This window comes from Oncorhynchus keta, chromosome 15, assembly GCF_023373465.1.
Source record: "Oncorhynchus keta strain PuntledgeMale-10-30-2019 chromosome 15, Oket_V2, whole genome shotgun sequence".
In the NCBI taxonomy this organism is placed as follows: Eukaryota; Metazoa; Chordata; class Actinopteri; order Salmoniformes; family Salmonidae; genus Oncorhynchus; species Oncorhynchus keta.
Window position 1 is genome coordinate 19817343 of NC_068435.1, and position 16654 is coordinate 19833996.

At 45.3% G+C, this 16654-nt stretch overlaps 1 protein-coding gene across 4 annotated transcripts in view; it reads left to right on the forward strand.

The window, feature by feature from the left end:
- Window positions 1-16654, forward strand: part of LOC118395198 (glypican-5-like) — a 291682-nt gene that overhangs the window by 116601 nt on the left and 158427 nt on the right. For all 4 annotated transcript variants that reach the window (XM_052463594.1, XM_052463595.1, XM_052463596.1 and 1 more), the window contains one exon: window positions 2311-2433. In XM_052463594.1, coding sequence (XP_052319554.1) covers window positions 2311-2433 — 123 coding nt within the window. The remainder of the gene's footprint in view (window positions 1-2310; window positions 2434-16654) is intronic.

The window sequence follows — 16654 nt, forward strand, 5'->3', positions numbered from 1 at the left end:
GGCCAAAACATAGAAATAAAGAACATAGAGTTTCCCACCCGAGTCACACCCTGACCAACCAAACATAGAGAATAAAAAGATCTCTACGGTCAGGGCGTGACAATCTCTCTGTTTCTACCTCTCTGTGTCTAACTCTATTTCTCTGTTTGTATCTATCTGTGTCTAACTCTGTTTTTTTTTTACTTTCTCTGTTTCTATCTATATCGCTCTGTTTATATCTCTATCGCTCTGTTTTCTAACTCTATCTCTCTGTTTCTAACTCCATGTTTTCTGTTTCTATCTCTATCTCTCTGTTTCTAACTCTAACTCTCTGTCTCTCTGTTTTCTCACTCTCTGTTTTCTAACTCTATATCTCTGTTTCTATCTCTAGCTCTCTGTTTTCTATATCTATCTCTCTGTTTCTATCTCTACCTCTCAGTGTCAAACCCTGTTTTTTAACACCCTCTGTTTTTATCTATATTGCTCTGTTTTTTTTAAAACTCAATCTCTGTTTTCTACCTCTCTCTTTCTCTCTGTTTCTATCTCTATCTCTCTGTTTCTATCTCTCTGTTTTCTATCTCTATCTCTCTGTTTTCTAACTCTATATCTCTGTTTCTATCTCTGTTTTTTAAACTCTATCTCTACCTCTGTGTCAAACCCTGTTTTTTAACTCTCTGTTTTTATCTATATTGTTCTGTTTTTTAACTCAATCTCTGTTTTCTACCTCTCTCTTTCTATCTCTTTCTCTCTGTTTCTAACTCGATCTCTGTTTCTATTTCTATCTCTCTGTTTTCTATCTCTGTCTCTATGTTTTCTAACTCGATCTCTCTGTTTCTCTATCTCTATGTTCAATCAAATCAAATCAAATGTATTAATATAGCCCTTCGTACATCAGCTGATATCCCAAAGTGCTGTACAGAACCCCAGCCTAAAACCCCAAACAGCAACCAATACAGGTGTTGAAGCACGGTGGCTAGGAAAAACTCCCTAGAAAGGTCAAAACCCAGGAAGAAACCTAGAGAGGAACCAGGCTATGTGGGGTGGCCAGTCCTCTTCTGGCTGTGCCGGGTGGAGATTATAACAGAACATGGCCAAGATGTTCAAATGTTCATAAATGACCAGCATGGTCAAATAATAATAATCACAGGCAGAACAGTTGAAACTGGAGCAGCAGCACGGCCAGGTGGACTGGGGACAGCAAGGAGTCATCATGTCAGGTAGTCCTGAGGCATGGTCCTAGGGCTCAGTTCCTCCGAGAGAGAGAAAGAAAGAGAGAATTAGAGAGAGCATACATTAATTCACACAGGACACCGGACAGGAGAAGTACTCCAGATATAACAAACTGACCCTAGCCCCCCAACACATAAACTACTGCAGCATAAATACTGGAGGCTGAGACAGGAGGGGTCAGGAGACACTGTCTCTATGTTTTCTATCTATCTCTATGTTTTTCTATCTCTCTTTTTCTAACTCTTTCTCTAAAGCTCTGTCGGTCTCTCTCTCCCTCTCTCTCTCTTTCTCTCTTTCTCTTTCACTCTCTCTCTCTCTTTCTCACTCTATGACAGCTGATGTTATCATCAGAATTGGATCAGGCTCTGATATCTCACAAATGTGTGTGTGTTTCTGTGTTTGTGTGTGTGTGTCTGTCAGTCTGGCAAGTGTAATGTGATTAATAATATGATTTAAACCTTCGTAAGTCCCTCGTAATTTGCCCACCCGTGGCCCACACCCAACTGGGGGCTCTGATAATGTCATCATGACAGCCAAGACTGATGGGGTCCTATCTCAACATATGACCTCACATGACCCCTGTTATTGGAGTTGGGTGGCAGAAAATGTGCCAGATCAGAATGATCCTAATGTTTGGCCAGGATGTCACGAAACACTACAGCATCTTTATTGTTTATTTATCGTTTATTGTTTATCAGTGATGTGTTTACATGTGTGTCTGTCTGGATATAATTCATATCGTTCCCTGTGGGTTATACACCTGTCATGTTATTAGTGAATGAGTAGCATGACTACATACCATTTGATCTGTTTAGTTTCTATATTTAGAACACAGTCAAAGTGTTTCACTGTTCTTATATCATCTCCAGCTGACAGACACACAGATGTACTGTTGGCAGTGTAGTTGTAGGTTAGCCTTAGCTGTTACACTATGGTGTGTTGAACATCAACACAGCTTCTATGTTTCTTTTAACATACCGTTTATCTGTCTGGGGCCTACCTCTCACTCCTCTCTCCCGTCTTTGTCTCCATCTCTCTCCATTCTGTCGCCCTCCGTCCTCCCTGTTCTCTCCATCCTCTCTTTCCATCTCTCCATCCCAGGGAGTTTCTGAGCTACGTCCAGCGCTACAAGTTGTTCTTCGCGGTGCTGCCGGAGATGCTGTGTGAAGGAGAGACGGTGGTGGAGGACTTCACCTGCTGGAGCGGAGACGACGTGGTGGAGAGGTAAGACTGGAGAAGAAGGAGAGCGGGATGGGGGGATGAGGTGAAAAATAGAGGGAGGGTATGATGCTGTGTGAGGAAGAGATGGTGGTGGAGGACTCTCTGCACCTGCTGGAGTCAACGTGGTGTAGGGGTAAGACCAGGTTGAGGGAGGGTAAGCGTTGGGGAATGAGGGAGAGAAGGGATGGGGGTGATTGAGGGAGAGTAGGGAGTGGAAGGGATGAGGGGATGAGGGAGAGAAGGGAGTGGAAGGGATGAGGGAGAAGGGCAGTGGAAGGGATGAGGGTATGAGGGAGAGTGGAAGGGATGAGGGGATGAGGGATAGTGGAAGGGATGAGGGAGAGAAGGGAGTGGAAGAGATGAGGGGATGAGGGAGAAGGGCAGTGGAAGGGATGAGGGATAGGGGATGAGGGAGAGTGGAAGAGATGAGGGGATGAGGGAGAGTGGAAGGGATGAGGGGATGAGGGATGGGATGAGGGAGAGTGGAAGGGATGAGGGGATGAGGGAGAGTGGAAGGGATGAGGGGATGAGGGAGAAGGGCAGTGGATGAGGGGATGAGGGAGAGTGTAAGGGATGAGGGGATGAGGGATAGTGGAAGGGATGAGGGGATGAGGGAGAGTGGAAGGGATGGAAGGGATGAGGGGATGAGGGAGAAGGGCAGTGGATGAGGGGATGAGGGAGAGTGTAAGGGATGAGGGGATGAGGGATAGTGGAAGGGATGAGGGGATGAGGGAGAGTGGAAGGGATGAGGGGATGAGGGAGAGTGGAGGGATGAGGGGATGAGGGGAGAGTGGAAGGGATGAGGGAGAGTGGAAGGGATGAGGGGATGAGGGAGAGTGGAAGGGATGAGGGAGAGTGGAAGGGATGAGGGGATGAGGGAGAGTAGGGAGTGGAAGGGATGAGGGGATGAGGGAGAGAAGGGAGTGGAAGGGATGAGGGAGAAGGGCAGTGGAAGGGATGAGGGGATGAGGGATGGAAGGGATGAGGGGAAGGGATGGAAGGGATGAGGGAGAGGGAGTGGAAGAGATGAGGGGATGAGGGAGAAGGGCAGTGGAAGGGATGAGGGATAGGGGATGAGGGAGAGTGGAAGAGATGAGGGGATGAGGGAGAGTGGAAGGGAAGGGATGAGTGGGGATGAGGGGATGAGGGAGAGTGGAAGGGATGAGGGGATGAGGGAGAAGGGCAGTGGATGAGGGGATGAGGGAGAGTGTAAGGGATGAGGGGATGAGGGATAGTGGAAGGGATGAGGGGATGAGGGAGAGTGGAAGGGATGAGGGGATGAGGGAGAAGGGCAGTGGATGAGGGGATGAGGGAGAGTGTAAGGGATGAGGGGATGAGGGATAGTGGAAGGGATGAGGGGATGAGGGAGAGTGGAAGGGATGAGGGGATGAGGGAGAGTGGAAGGGATGAGGGGATGAGGGAGAGTGGAAGGGATGAGGGAGAGTGGAAGGGATGAGGGATGGGATGAGGGAGAGTGGAAGGGATGAGGGAGAGTGGAAGGGATGAGGGGATGAGGGAGAGGGGTAGGGAGTGGAAGGGATGAGGGGATGAGGGATGAGATAGGGAGGGTGGAAGGGATGAGGGAGATGAGGGCAGTGGAATGGATGAGGGGGTGGAAGGGATGAGGGAGAGTGGAAGGGATGAGGGGATGAGGGATGAGTGGAAGGGATGAGGGGGAGAGAAGGGAGTGGAAGAGATGAGGGGATGGAAGGGAGAGGGAGAAGGGCAGTGGATGAGGGATGAGGGATAGGGAATGAGGGAGAGTGGAAGAGATGAGGGGATGAGGGAGAGTGGAAGGGATGAGGGGATGAGGGAGAGTGGAAGGGATGAGGGGATGAGGGAGAGTGGAAGGGATGAGGGGATGAGGGAGAGTGGAAGGGATGAGGGGATGAGGGAGAGTGGAAGGGATGAGGGAGAGTGGAAGGGATGAGGGGATGAGGGAGAGTGGAAGGGATGAGGGAGAGTGGAAGGGGTGCGTAACTGGTGGCAGGGAAGTCAGACGCAGGAGAGCAGAACTCGGTAATAGCCGGAGCAGTTTAATTACAAATAACCAACATAGGTACAAAACCCGAAGTACACCAGTAAACATGTGCACAAGCACTTACAACAAACAATTCCACACAAAGACATGGGGGGGATCAGAGGGTTAAATACACAACAATTAATGAGGGAAATGAAAACCAGGTGTGTAGGAAAACAAGACAAAACAAATGGAAAATTAAAAATGGATTGACGATGGCTAGAAGACCGGTGATGCCGACTGCCGAACGCCGCCCGAACAAGGAGAGGAAGCGACTTCGGTGAAAGTCATGATATAGAGAAGGGAGTGGAAGGGATGAGGGGATGAGGTAGAGAGAGAGGAAGTGAAAAAGGGATGACCACTCACAGTTTTGCTGGTTTTCTACTTCATGGCTTTAGAAGCTGATATTCTCTGTCCTACTTATCTACTAGGTCTACTAGGAGAGAGAGAGAGAGAGAGAGAGAGAGAGAGAGAGAGAGAGAGAGAGAGAGAGAGAGAGAGAGAGAGAGAGAGAGAGAGAGAGAGAGAGAGAGAGAGAGAGAGAGAGAGAGAGAGAGAGAGAGAGAGAGAGAGAGAGAGAGGTAGCACTGAGAGAGAGAGAGAGGGAGAGAGAGAGAGAGTAATAAGCCAATGTGTGGTTTAGAAGATAAGCGAGGAGAGTCATAAGGTTGCTCTGGATCCTCTCACAGGTAGTCACTGTGGGCCTGGTTTGGAGTAATTCTGATCTGTAACTTATTCCCTCTCTGCTTCATATGGAGGTGAGAACAGGTGTGGGCAGGGGGGCCTTGGCAGGATAAAGGCCCATTGTGGGGAGAGAAGAGTGGGGCACAGCCGTGGGGACCCCCAAAGCCTGGAGGGTAGAAACAAAGACCCTCCTATGAGGTTGTATGGGAAAGACTGGAGCCCTGAGGCCCTGTAGTCACTGTAAACCTGTTAACCTGCACCCACTCTGCCTGGGAATGAGGAGAGGATGAGAGGCGATGGTAGAGGAGAGGAGAGAAATAGAGGAGGGGAGAAGAGGAGACCATAGTTGAGAAAAGAGAAGAGGAGGGTGTTACATGTGGGAATGTTACGGTGTCCCAGTAGTATAATTCTTGGTATGTGGTGTTACAGTGAAAAGGAGAGGAAAACAGAGGCTCTGTGGGTATGCTGGACCGCACTTCCCAGAAAGCAGCTGGAAAATAACACGCACTGTCTCATGTCACTCTAATTTCTCCATATGTTACGTAACAGCTGGACCACAGTATCTGGCGTGTGTGTGTGCATGTGTGTGTACCAGCATATCTGGTGTGTGTGTGTGTGTGCATGTGTGTGTACCAGCATGTCTGCTATGTGTGTGTACCAGCATGTCTGGCGTGTGTGTGTGTGTGCATGTGTGTGTACCAGCATGTCTGGCGTGTGTGTGTGTGCATGTGTGTGTACCAGCATGTCTGGCGTGTATGTGTGTGTACCAGCATGGGTGGTGTGTGTTTGTGTGTGTCGGAAACAGTATGGACAGCTAGACGTGAGAGGTGTGATATCTCAGAGCTGATTCTTGAGCCATACATTCCTCTATGGATGAGAACAATATAGGTCTGTAGTGCTCCTGAGTGCCTCATATGACAATCCGTTTGTTTATCGTTCTGACATCTGGAATCCATTGTGGGGAGAGGCAAGAAGGGGAGGGCTGCACTCTGTACTGGGCAAAGGCCTAACCCCTATTCGTCTTATTCACTCTATCACTCTCCTGCTCCCTCTTTCTCTCTCTCTTTCTCTCACTCTCCCTCTTTCTCTCTCTCTCTTCCTCTCTCTCACTCTCTCTCTCTCTTTCTCTCACTCTCCCTCTTTCTCTCTCTCTTCCTCTCTCTCACTCTCTCTCTCTTTTTCTCTCTCTTGGGGATTGACGACTCGGGATTGACAGTGAGATATATCAGGGGGGACCTCACCAGAGTGTGAGTGGTTGATGCTTGCAATGTGGCAGTGGAGTTCTTTACATACCAGCACTCACCAGAAACCTGTTCTGAGACCAGCTGCCATGTATGTCTATCCACACAGAGACACAGTCTGGCTGTCTGCAGTGTGTGATTTTTGGAGCTGCCTCATAGTGAAGTCTCTCCTCCCCCTTCATCTCTTTTTCCTCCACCTCTCACCTCCTTTCTCCTCCCCCTGCTTTTACCTCTCCCTCCCTCTCCCTATCACTACCTTAAGATGAATGCACTGTCAGTCACTCTGGATAAGAGAGTCTGCTAAATGATTAATGTACATGTAAATGTCGTATCTTCTCCACAGCTGGATCAGGAGTAAGGAGTGTAATACTAATGGTAATCATTATGTTAGGACACCAGTCAGTCAGTAGAGAGCCCCACAAACATCCCTGTCTCAGACAAACATCTAGGACATACACTCCCACCACACCCCTCCAACACTCCACACTTCCTAGTTCTCACCCTTGCTAACCTCGCCCCTACCCCTCACCTTTAACCCTTGTGCCACCCCTCGTCCCAACCTTATCAACCTCGCACTAACCTAACAACACTTTCTCCTCTCCCTCTCCTTCTCCTTCCATCCCTCTCTCCCACTGTGACCTACACTGCTCACTGACAACACTCTCTCTGGGACCCCACTGTGACCTACACTGCTCACTGACAACACTCTCTCTGGGACCCCACTGTGACCTACACTGCTCACTGACAACACTCTCTCTCTGGGACCCCACTGTGACCTACACTGCTCACTGACAACACTCTCTCTGGGACCCCACTGTGACCTACACTGCTCACTGACAACACTCTCTCTGGGACCCCACTCTGACCTACACTGCTCACTGACAACACTCTCTCTGGGACCCCACTCTGACCTACACTGCTCACTGACAACACTCTCTCTCTGGGACCCCACTGTGACCTACACTGCTCACTGACAACACTCTCTCTCTGGGACCCCACTCTGACCTACACTGCTAACTGACAACACTCTCTCTCTGGGACCCCACTCTGACCTACACAGCTCACTGACAACACTCTCTCTCTGGGACCCCACTGTGACCTACACAGCTCACTGACAACACTCTCTCTGGGACCCCACTGTGACCTACACAGCTCACTGACAACACTCTCTCTCTGGGACCCCACTGTGACCTACACAGCTCACTGACAACACTCTCTCTCTGGGACCCCACTCTGACCTACACTGCTCACTGACAACACACTCTCTGGGACCCCACTGTGACCTACACTGCTCACTGACAACACTCTCTGGGACCCCACTGTGAGCTACACAGCTCACTGACAACACTCTCTCTCTGGGACCCCACTGTGACCTACACAGCTCACTGACAACACTCTCTCTGGGACCCCACTGTGACCTACACTGCTCACTGACAACACTCTCTCTGGGACCCCACTGTGACCTACACTGCTCACTGACAACACTCTCTCTGGGACCCCACTGTGACCTACACTGCTCACTGACAACACTCTCTCTCTGGGACCCCACTGTGACCTACACTGCTCACTGACAACACTCTCTCTCTGGGACCCCACTGTGACCTACACTGCTCACCGACAACACTCTCTCTCTGGGACCCCACTGTGGCCTACACTGCTCACTGACAACAGTAACTCTCTCTGGGACCACAATGTGGCCTACACTGCTCACTGACGACACTCTCTCTCTGGGACCACACTATGGCCTACACTGCTCACTGACAACATTTTCTCTCTGGGACCCCACTGTGGCCTACACTGCGCACTGATAACACTCTCTCTCTGGGACCCCACTGTGGCCTACACTGTGCACTTTCAACACTCTCTCTCTCTGAGTGTGTGTGTGCGCGGGTGTATCAGGTCAGCAGAGTGCACTGTCGTGGCTGTGGGCGAAAGAGAGTGAATGTATGCACAGAGTATGTACGTTTGTGTGTGTGTGTGTGTGTTTATACACAGTACATGCACATGTGTGTATGGGGAGGTTGATGTGTTAAATTGTCTGAGTGCATGTGTTATTTTGGTTTTGCGTGCAGTTTTGATGTTTTGTTTGTGGGTCTCCAGAGTGTTTATGTGTGTTTGTCAGTCTGCAAGTTTGACTATGTTCAGTATGTGTATATTGACTACATTCATCTTTTTAGTGTGCTTGTTCACTCTTGCTAATATATTTACAAACGTTATATTTAAATCCAAATGGTTTAGCAAATTAACAAGAATGTCTCACCCCATGTTCAAGAAAGGCCCTTTTCCCTTTATTGAGATTACAACCTCTCACTTTTGGTTATTTGAAAATGAAATAATCTCCAAAATATTGATATTTTTAAAACAAGCCATAGAAAGTTGGTTGCAATTTCAGTTTAATCCACCAGAAAATACTGAACAAATAATACAACAAATATTGTGTGTCACGCCTGCTCTCTCTTCCCCTGGGCTGCCCTGCATTACACACTCCTGCCACCATCATTACACACACCTGCCTTCCCCCGTCACGCGCATCAGTGAATATTGGACTCACCAGAACTCAATCACCTGTTTATACCTCCCCTGTATGTGTCAGTTCCCTGCTCTCCGCTGCTGCAGTGACGTCTGTCTTTGTGTTTCCCACTTCTGACGCTGTTCCTGTCCTGTTGCCTGTTCGTTCCATATTAAATGTCAACTCCCCGTACCTGCTTCTCTTCTGCAGCGTCGTTCCTTACAATTGTGGTTAAACTCAAATATACTAATTGATTAAAAAAAAGGTATAATCTTTGTAAATTATATCATAAAAAGGAGTGGTGAAGTTATGTCACACATGAAGCTAACTGAATATATGGAAATGTCTACTCTACTTAAAATTACAACCAACTAATTGCAGCATTATCGCAAAAATGGAAGAGGCAAGTGGAACGGGGAGAAAGTAAGGAACTTGAATGTCAGCTCTGCATTAGAGACCAAAATTAGCTAAAGAAAATTGAGAACTTAAAAAGTATACCAGTTTCATTTAAGGACCAAAACATTGACAGCTGTGCCATATAGATTGCAAAATAGTTGGGAAGAGATTTTCGGGACCTTTTCCATGGCACATGGTTTATGAACTGGGACACAAAACAACGCCGGATTCAAACTTTGAATTTTTCAATTGAAATTATAAAACAAAATGATTGCATGAGCTTGTTCATTCCTGGTAATAAATGTACAAAAGTTATATTTAAATCCGAACTGGTTCTCTACAACCTTCCCAGCTCTGCAGATTTTGCTGTGTCCATAAAATGTATATCGTATGTATAACGGCGGCAGCGTAGCCTAGTGGTTAGAGCATTGGACTAGTAACCGGAAGGTTGCGAGTTCAAACCCCCGAGCTGACAAGGTACAAATCTGTCGTTCTGCCCCTGAACAGGCAGTTAACCCACTGTTCCCAGGCTGTCATTGAAAATAAGAATATGTTCTTAACTGACTTGCCTAGTTAAATAAAGGTAAAATAAAGGTAAAATAAATAAGCTGGAAGTAGAAGCGGTAGGGTTGGTGGAAAATATATTTTAATAAGATATGGAGATTCACGGTCAGGTTGGATGGGGAGTGTCACTGCACAGCTATTTTCAGGTCTTTCCAGAGATGTTCGATCAGGTTCAAGTCCGGGCTCTGGCTGGACCACTCAAGGACATTCAGAGACTTGTCCCAAAGCCACTCCTGCATTGTCTTGGCTGTGTGCTTAGGGTCGTTGTCCTGTTGGAAGGTGAACCTTCAACACCGTCTGAGGTACTGAGCGCTCTGGAGCAGATTTTCATCAAGGATCTCTCTATACTTTGCTCCGTTCATCTTTGCCTCGACCCTGACTAGTCTCCCAGTCCCTGCCTCTAAAAAACATGCCAGGATTCCTCCAGTCGTGATTGCTTGGCATTCAGGCCAAAGATGTCCACTGGATGTCATAAGGTGAATGCACCAATTTGTAAGTCGCTCTGGATAAGAGCGTCTGCTAAATGACTTAAATGTAAATGTAAATGTAAATGTACGTCAATCTTGGTTTCATCAGACCAGAGAATCTTGTTTTGAGAGTCTTTAGGTGCCTTTTGACAATCTCCAAGTGGGCTGTCATGTGGCTTTTACTGAGGAGTGACTTTCATCTGGTCACTCTACCATAAAGGTGGTAGAGATGCAGAGATGGTTGTCCTTCTGGATGGTCCTCCCATCTCCACAGAGGAAATCTATAGCTTTGTCAGAGTGACCATTGGGTCTTTGGTCACCTCCCTGACCAAGGCCCTTCTCCCCTGATTGCTCAGTTTGGCGGAGCGGCCAGCTCCAGGAAGAGTCTTCGTGGTTCCAAACTTCTTCCATTTAAGAATAATGGAGGCCACTGTGTTCTTGGGGACCGTCAATGCTGCATACATTTTATGGTACCCTTTCCCACCAGATCGATGCCTCGACAGAATCCTGTCTCAGAGCTCCACGGACAATTCCTTCGACCTCATGGCTTGGTTTTTCCACCGACATGCACTGTCAACTGTGGGACCTTATATAGACAGGTGTGAGCCTTTCCAAATCATGTCCAATCAATTGAATTTACCACAGGTGGACTCTAATCAAGTTGTAGAAACATCAAGGATGATCAATGGTGACATGATGCACCTGAGCCAAAGGGTCTGAATAGTTATGTAAATAATGTATTTATGTTTTTTATTTTTAATACATTTGCCACAAATGTTTCGCTTTGTTATTATGGGGCGTTGTCTGTATATTGCTGAGGATTTATTTTTTAAATCTATTTTAAAATAAGGCTGTAACTTAACAAACTGTGGAAACAGTCAAAAGTGTGGACACACTTACTCACTTTCCACGTTTTTTCTTTATTTTTACTATTTTCTACTTAGTAGAATAATAGTGAAGACATCAAAACTATGAAATGACACATGGAATCACATAGTAACCAAAAAAAAAAGAAAAGAGATTTGAGATTCTTCAAAGTAGACCCTTTGCCTTGATGACAGCTTTGCACACTTTTGGCATTCTCTCAACCAGCTTCTTGAGGTAGTTACCTGGAATGCATTTCAATTAACAGGTGTGCCTTGTTGAAAGTTCATTTGTGGAATTTCTTTGCTTCTTAAGTAATGTGTTTGAGCCAATCATTTGTGTTGTAACAAGGTAATGTCAGTTTCTGTTTGATTTGATTGTTGTTTCCTTAGGTTACCGCTGGAGGGCACCCTTACCCTGTTTTCTGATTTCCAGGTTACCCTGATTATTTCTTATTGGATTCACCTGTGTTTAATTACCTTCTCTGTTCACCTGGTTGTCTTTTAGGTTCCTCAATTGGCCTGTATCCTTGCTTAGGTCTCATGTTTTATTTAGTGTGGTCGCCTTGTTTCTGTTTAGACTCAAAGTAAAAGTTCTGGATTAACCCTTACCTCTGCTTGCTGTGTTTCTCTGCACCTAGGTTCGAGTTCCTACTAGAATTATTGTAACAGGTAATGGTAGTATACAGAAGATTTCCCTATTTGATAAAAGACCAAGTCCATATTATGGCAAGAACAGCTCAAATATGCAAAGAGAAATGACAGTCCATCATTCTTTTAAGATATGAAGGTCAGTCAATAAGGAACATTTCAAGAACTTTGAAAGTTTCTTCAAGTGCAGTCGAAAAAACCATGAAGCGCTATGATGAAACTGGCTCTCATGAGGACCGCCACAGGAACGGAAGACCCAGAGTTTCCTCTGCTGCAAAGGATACTTTCATTAGAGTTAACTGCACTTCAGATTGCAGTCAAAATAAATGCTTCACAGAGTTCAAGTAACAGACACATCTCAACATCAACTGTTCAGAGGAGACTGCACTATTATTATATTATTATTATATTATATTATGAGTCAGGACTTCCTGGTCGAATTGCTGCATAGAAACCACTACTAAATGACACCAATAAGAAGAAGAGACTGTCTTGGGCCAAGAAACATGAGCAATGGACATTAGAACGGTGGAAATCTGTCCTTTGGTCTGATGAGTCCAAGTTTGAGATTTTTGGTTCCAACCGCCGTGTCTTTGTGAAGCGCAAAGTAGGTGAACGGATCTCCGCATGTGTGGTTACAACTGTGAAGCATGGAGGAGGAGGTGTGGTGGTGTGGTGGTGCTATGCTGGTGACACTATTGGTGATTTATTTAGAATTTAAGGCACACTTAACCAGCATGGCTACCACAGAATTCTGCAGCGATACGCCATCCCATCTGGTTTGGGCTTAGTGGGACTATCATTTTTTTTTCAACAGGACAATGACCCAACACACCTCCAGGCTGTGTAAGGGCTATTTGACCAAGAAGGAAAGTGGAGTGCTGCATCAGATGACCTGGCCCCCACAATCACCCAACCTCAATCCATTATTCTCATTCATCCCTTTACATTTGTGTGTATTAGGTAGTTGTTGGGGAATTGTTAGATTACTTGCTAGATATTACTGCACTGTCGGAACTAGAAGCACAAGCATTTTGCTACACTTGCATTAACATCTGCTAACCATGTGTATGTGATCAATAAAATTGGATTTGAATTGAGATGTTTTGGGATATGTTGGACCACAGAGTGAAGGAAAAGCAGCCAACAAGTGCTAAGCATATGTGGGAACTCCTTCAAGACTGTCGGAAAATAATTCCAGGTGAAGCTGGTTGAGAGAATGCCAAGAGTGTGCAAAGCTGTCATCAAGGCAAAGGATGGCTACTTTAAAGAATCTCAAATAAAAAATATAAATATACACTTTTTTGGTTACTACATGACTCCATATGTGTTATTTCATAGTTTAGATGTCTTCACTATTATTCTACAATGAAGAAAATAGGAAAAAATAAAGAAAAACCCTTGAATGAGTAGGTGTGTCCAAACTATTGACTGGTACTGTATATATACAGTATTTACAAAAACACATATGGGGGATTGGAAATTATGTAGACAATTACATTAACGGAAGAGGCTACAATCTACAGTATCTACAATATTAAAGCTGATCAACCCCCCAAAAAATAAAAAATAAAAATATATAAATATTCAGCAAGCTTGTATAATGTCATGACTTGTAATCTCCCTATATATAACTTGTGTTTTTGCATTCACTTGAGCAGTATGCAAAGAAAGTTGGATGTGCTCAGGAAATGCAATAAACGGTATTTAATGGACCATCAATTATATATTACTAGAATGGTTTACATTGGACTGACATGCATTGACAATGTTTCACAATGTTCTCATTGTGAAACAATGAGAACAAGGCTTAAAACTAGTGCGGAGTGGAGAGAGGGCGGGAGGGAATAACAGGGGGAGGGAGTGAGAGATGGATGGATGGAGGGGTAAAGAGAGGAAGAGAGAGAGTCAGGGAGGGAAGGATAGGGGGGCTGTTGGGATGGGTAGAAAATAGATGAAGGGAGAGAGATGTAAGGAAGGAGAAGAAGGGATGGAGGAATGAGAGAGATGTATGGATGGAGGGAGAAATAGAGGGGTGGAGGGAGGGGGGAGATTGTAACAGTAGCTATACTGGAGGGCTGGCTGTGTCTTTGTGTCTTTGTGGTTTAATTTCCTCTATGAAGTTGTTTGAAAAGCCTCTCTTTGAAACCGCCGACTCCAAGCTGCCAGCATGCCCAGGGTGCCAGCCAATGCCATTGTGTGTGAGTGTGTGTGTGTGCGAGTCTGTGTGTGTGCATGGCATGCACACAAAGTGATTGTGTGTGTGTGCATGCATGCGCATGTGATGTGTGTTTGACCGTGTTTGTGTGTGTGTGTGTGTGTGTGTGTGTGTGTGTGTGTGTGTGTGTGTGTGTGTGTGTGTATGTGTGTGTGTGTGTGTGTGTGTGTGTATGTGTGTGTATATATGTGTGTGTGTATATGTGTGTATATGTGTGTGTATATGTGTGTGTATATGTGTGTGTGTGTGTGTATGTGTGTGTGTGTGTGTATATGTGTGTATATGTGTGTGTGTGTGTGTGTGTGTGTGTGTGTGTGTGTGTGCACGCATTTCACTCTTTGTGCTATCATCTTTGACTCCCGATACACATTTTGGCTACTGGAGACTGGAGTGAGGATAAACCACCAAATATGGCCCTTTAATAATGCATCTGAATATGAATATGATGGGACACGAAAGGACAGAAGGAAACATAAAAACTGCATATGCTGTTAAAACACAACACAAAATGTGCACGCATGCAAATCAAATCCATTTATTGGTAGCGTACAAATATTTTGCAGATGTTATCTCAGGTGTAGGGAAATGCTGGTGTTTCTAGCTACAAAAGTGCAGTAATACCTAACAATACAAAACAATACACTCAAATCCCCAAAATGTAAAGAAATATTAGAACAAGCAATGTAAGAGTACAAGGTGGTAGTCGGCTAGTAACAGTGACTAAAGTTAAGGACCGGCTGGCTAGTGGTAACTATTTAACAGCCTGATGACCTGGAGATAGAAGCTGTTTTCAGTGTCGTGGTCCCATATTTGATGCACACCTACTGTCTCCGCCTTTTTATATGCTAGCTGGTGAACCGTAGCTCGGGTGGCTGTTCACTGTTCCTAGCTCCTAAACACACACACACACACAAAGATGTTAGTCTGCACAGATGAAAGCCACTTAGCTTTGGATCAGTTTTTATCTTCTATCAAAACAATATATTGGAACTGAAGATGCTCCAGTGAAATGAAGCGCTGGTTGTTATACTTTACAGTCCGGAGTGTTTGATCTCAGTCTATTGTGTGTGTGTGGTTCACTAGCAAAGACAATGAAACAGGGATTGTAATGAATCACTCCTGAAGCCATAGGTGGTTTTGTGGGTGCGTTGACAGACCTGGGTCAAATACATGTTAAATACTTTCAAATACTTGAGCTAATGCGCTTGGTTTAGGTTGCCCGGTACAATGGAGCCACAGGAATGTCCCTAAAGTGCAAATTCCAAGCTAAATCAAGCGCATCTCAGAGACAAGTATTGTATTTATTACGTGGGTTATTTGACCAAGGTCTTGTGGGGTGTATAATTCTTTGACATGGCCCATTATACATTCACGATTACACATCATCGGGTTAGGGCCAGGAATGTTTCTGGATCAGAGCTCCCTATGTCTCATCAAGATTTAGAAACCAATGATGAGACTCACTGGTCTAGTTCCAGGGTTAGGCAGACTAGTCTGTTCAAATAGGCCCAGTCAGGGCAGCCTAACCCTGCAGTGAGAGCGTTGGAACTGGGTCTAGAACTGGGCTTGAGCTCATCTTTAACATATAACAAAATACATGACTCAAAATACATGATGATATCACTTTTTTTTACTATTTTATTTGGCTCTTTTCTTTATTGGTTAGACATTGGGGCTTCTCTTCTCTTCATTGGTTAGACACTGTGGCTTTTCCTTTCTTCATTGGTTAGACATTGGGGCTTCTCTTCTCTTCATTGGTTAGACACTGTGGCTTCTCCTTTCTTCATTGGTTAGACATTGGGGCTTCCATTCTCGTCATTGGTTAGACATTGGGGATTCTCTTCTATTCATTGGTTAGACATTGGGGCTTCCATTCTCGTCATTGGTTAGACATTGGGGATTCTCTTCTATTCATTGGTTAGACATTGGGGCTTCTCTTCTCTTCATTGGTTAGACACTGGTGCTTCTCTTCATTGGTTAGACATTGGGACTTCTCTTTTCTTTATTGGTTAGACATTGGGGCTTCTCTTCTCTTCATTGGTTAGACACTGTGGCTTCTCCTTTCTTCATTGGTTAGACATTGGGGCTTCCATTCTCTTCATTGGTTAGACACTGTGGCTTCTCCTTTCTTCATTGGTTAGACATTGGGGCTTCTCTTCTCTTCATTGGTTAGACACTGTGGCTTCTCTTCTCTTCATTGGTTAGACATTGGGGCTTCTCCTCTCTTCATTGGTTAGACATTGGGGCTTCCATTCGCTTCATTGGTTTTAGACATTGGGGATTCTCTTCTATTCATTGGTTAGACATTGGGGCTTCTCTTCTCTTCATTGGTTAGACATTGGGAATTCTCTTTTCTTTATTGGTTAAACATTGGGGCTTCTCTTTTCTTCATTGGTTAGACATTGGGGCTTCTCTTCTCTTCATTGTTTAGACATTGGGGCTTCTCTTTTCTTCATTGTTTAGACATTAGGGCTTCTCTTTTCATCATTGGTTAGACGTTGGGGCTTCTCTTCTCTTCATTGGTTATACATAGGGGCTTCTCGTTTCTTTATTGGTTATACATTGGGGCTTCTCTTTTGTTTATTGGTTAGACATTGGGGATTCTCTTTTC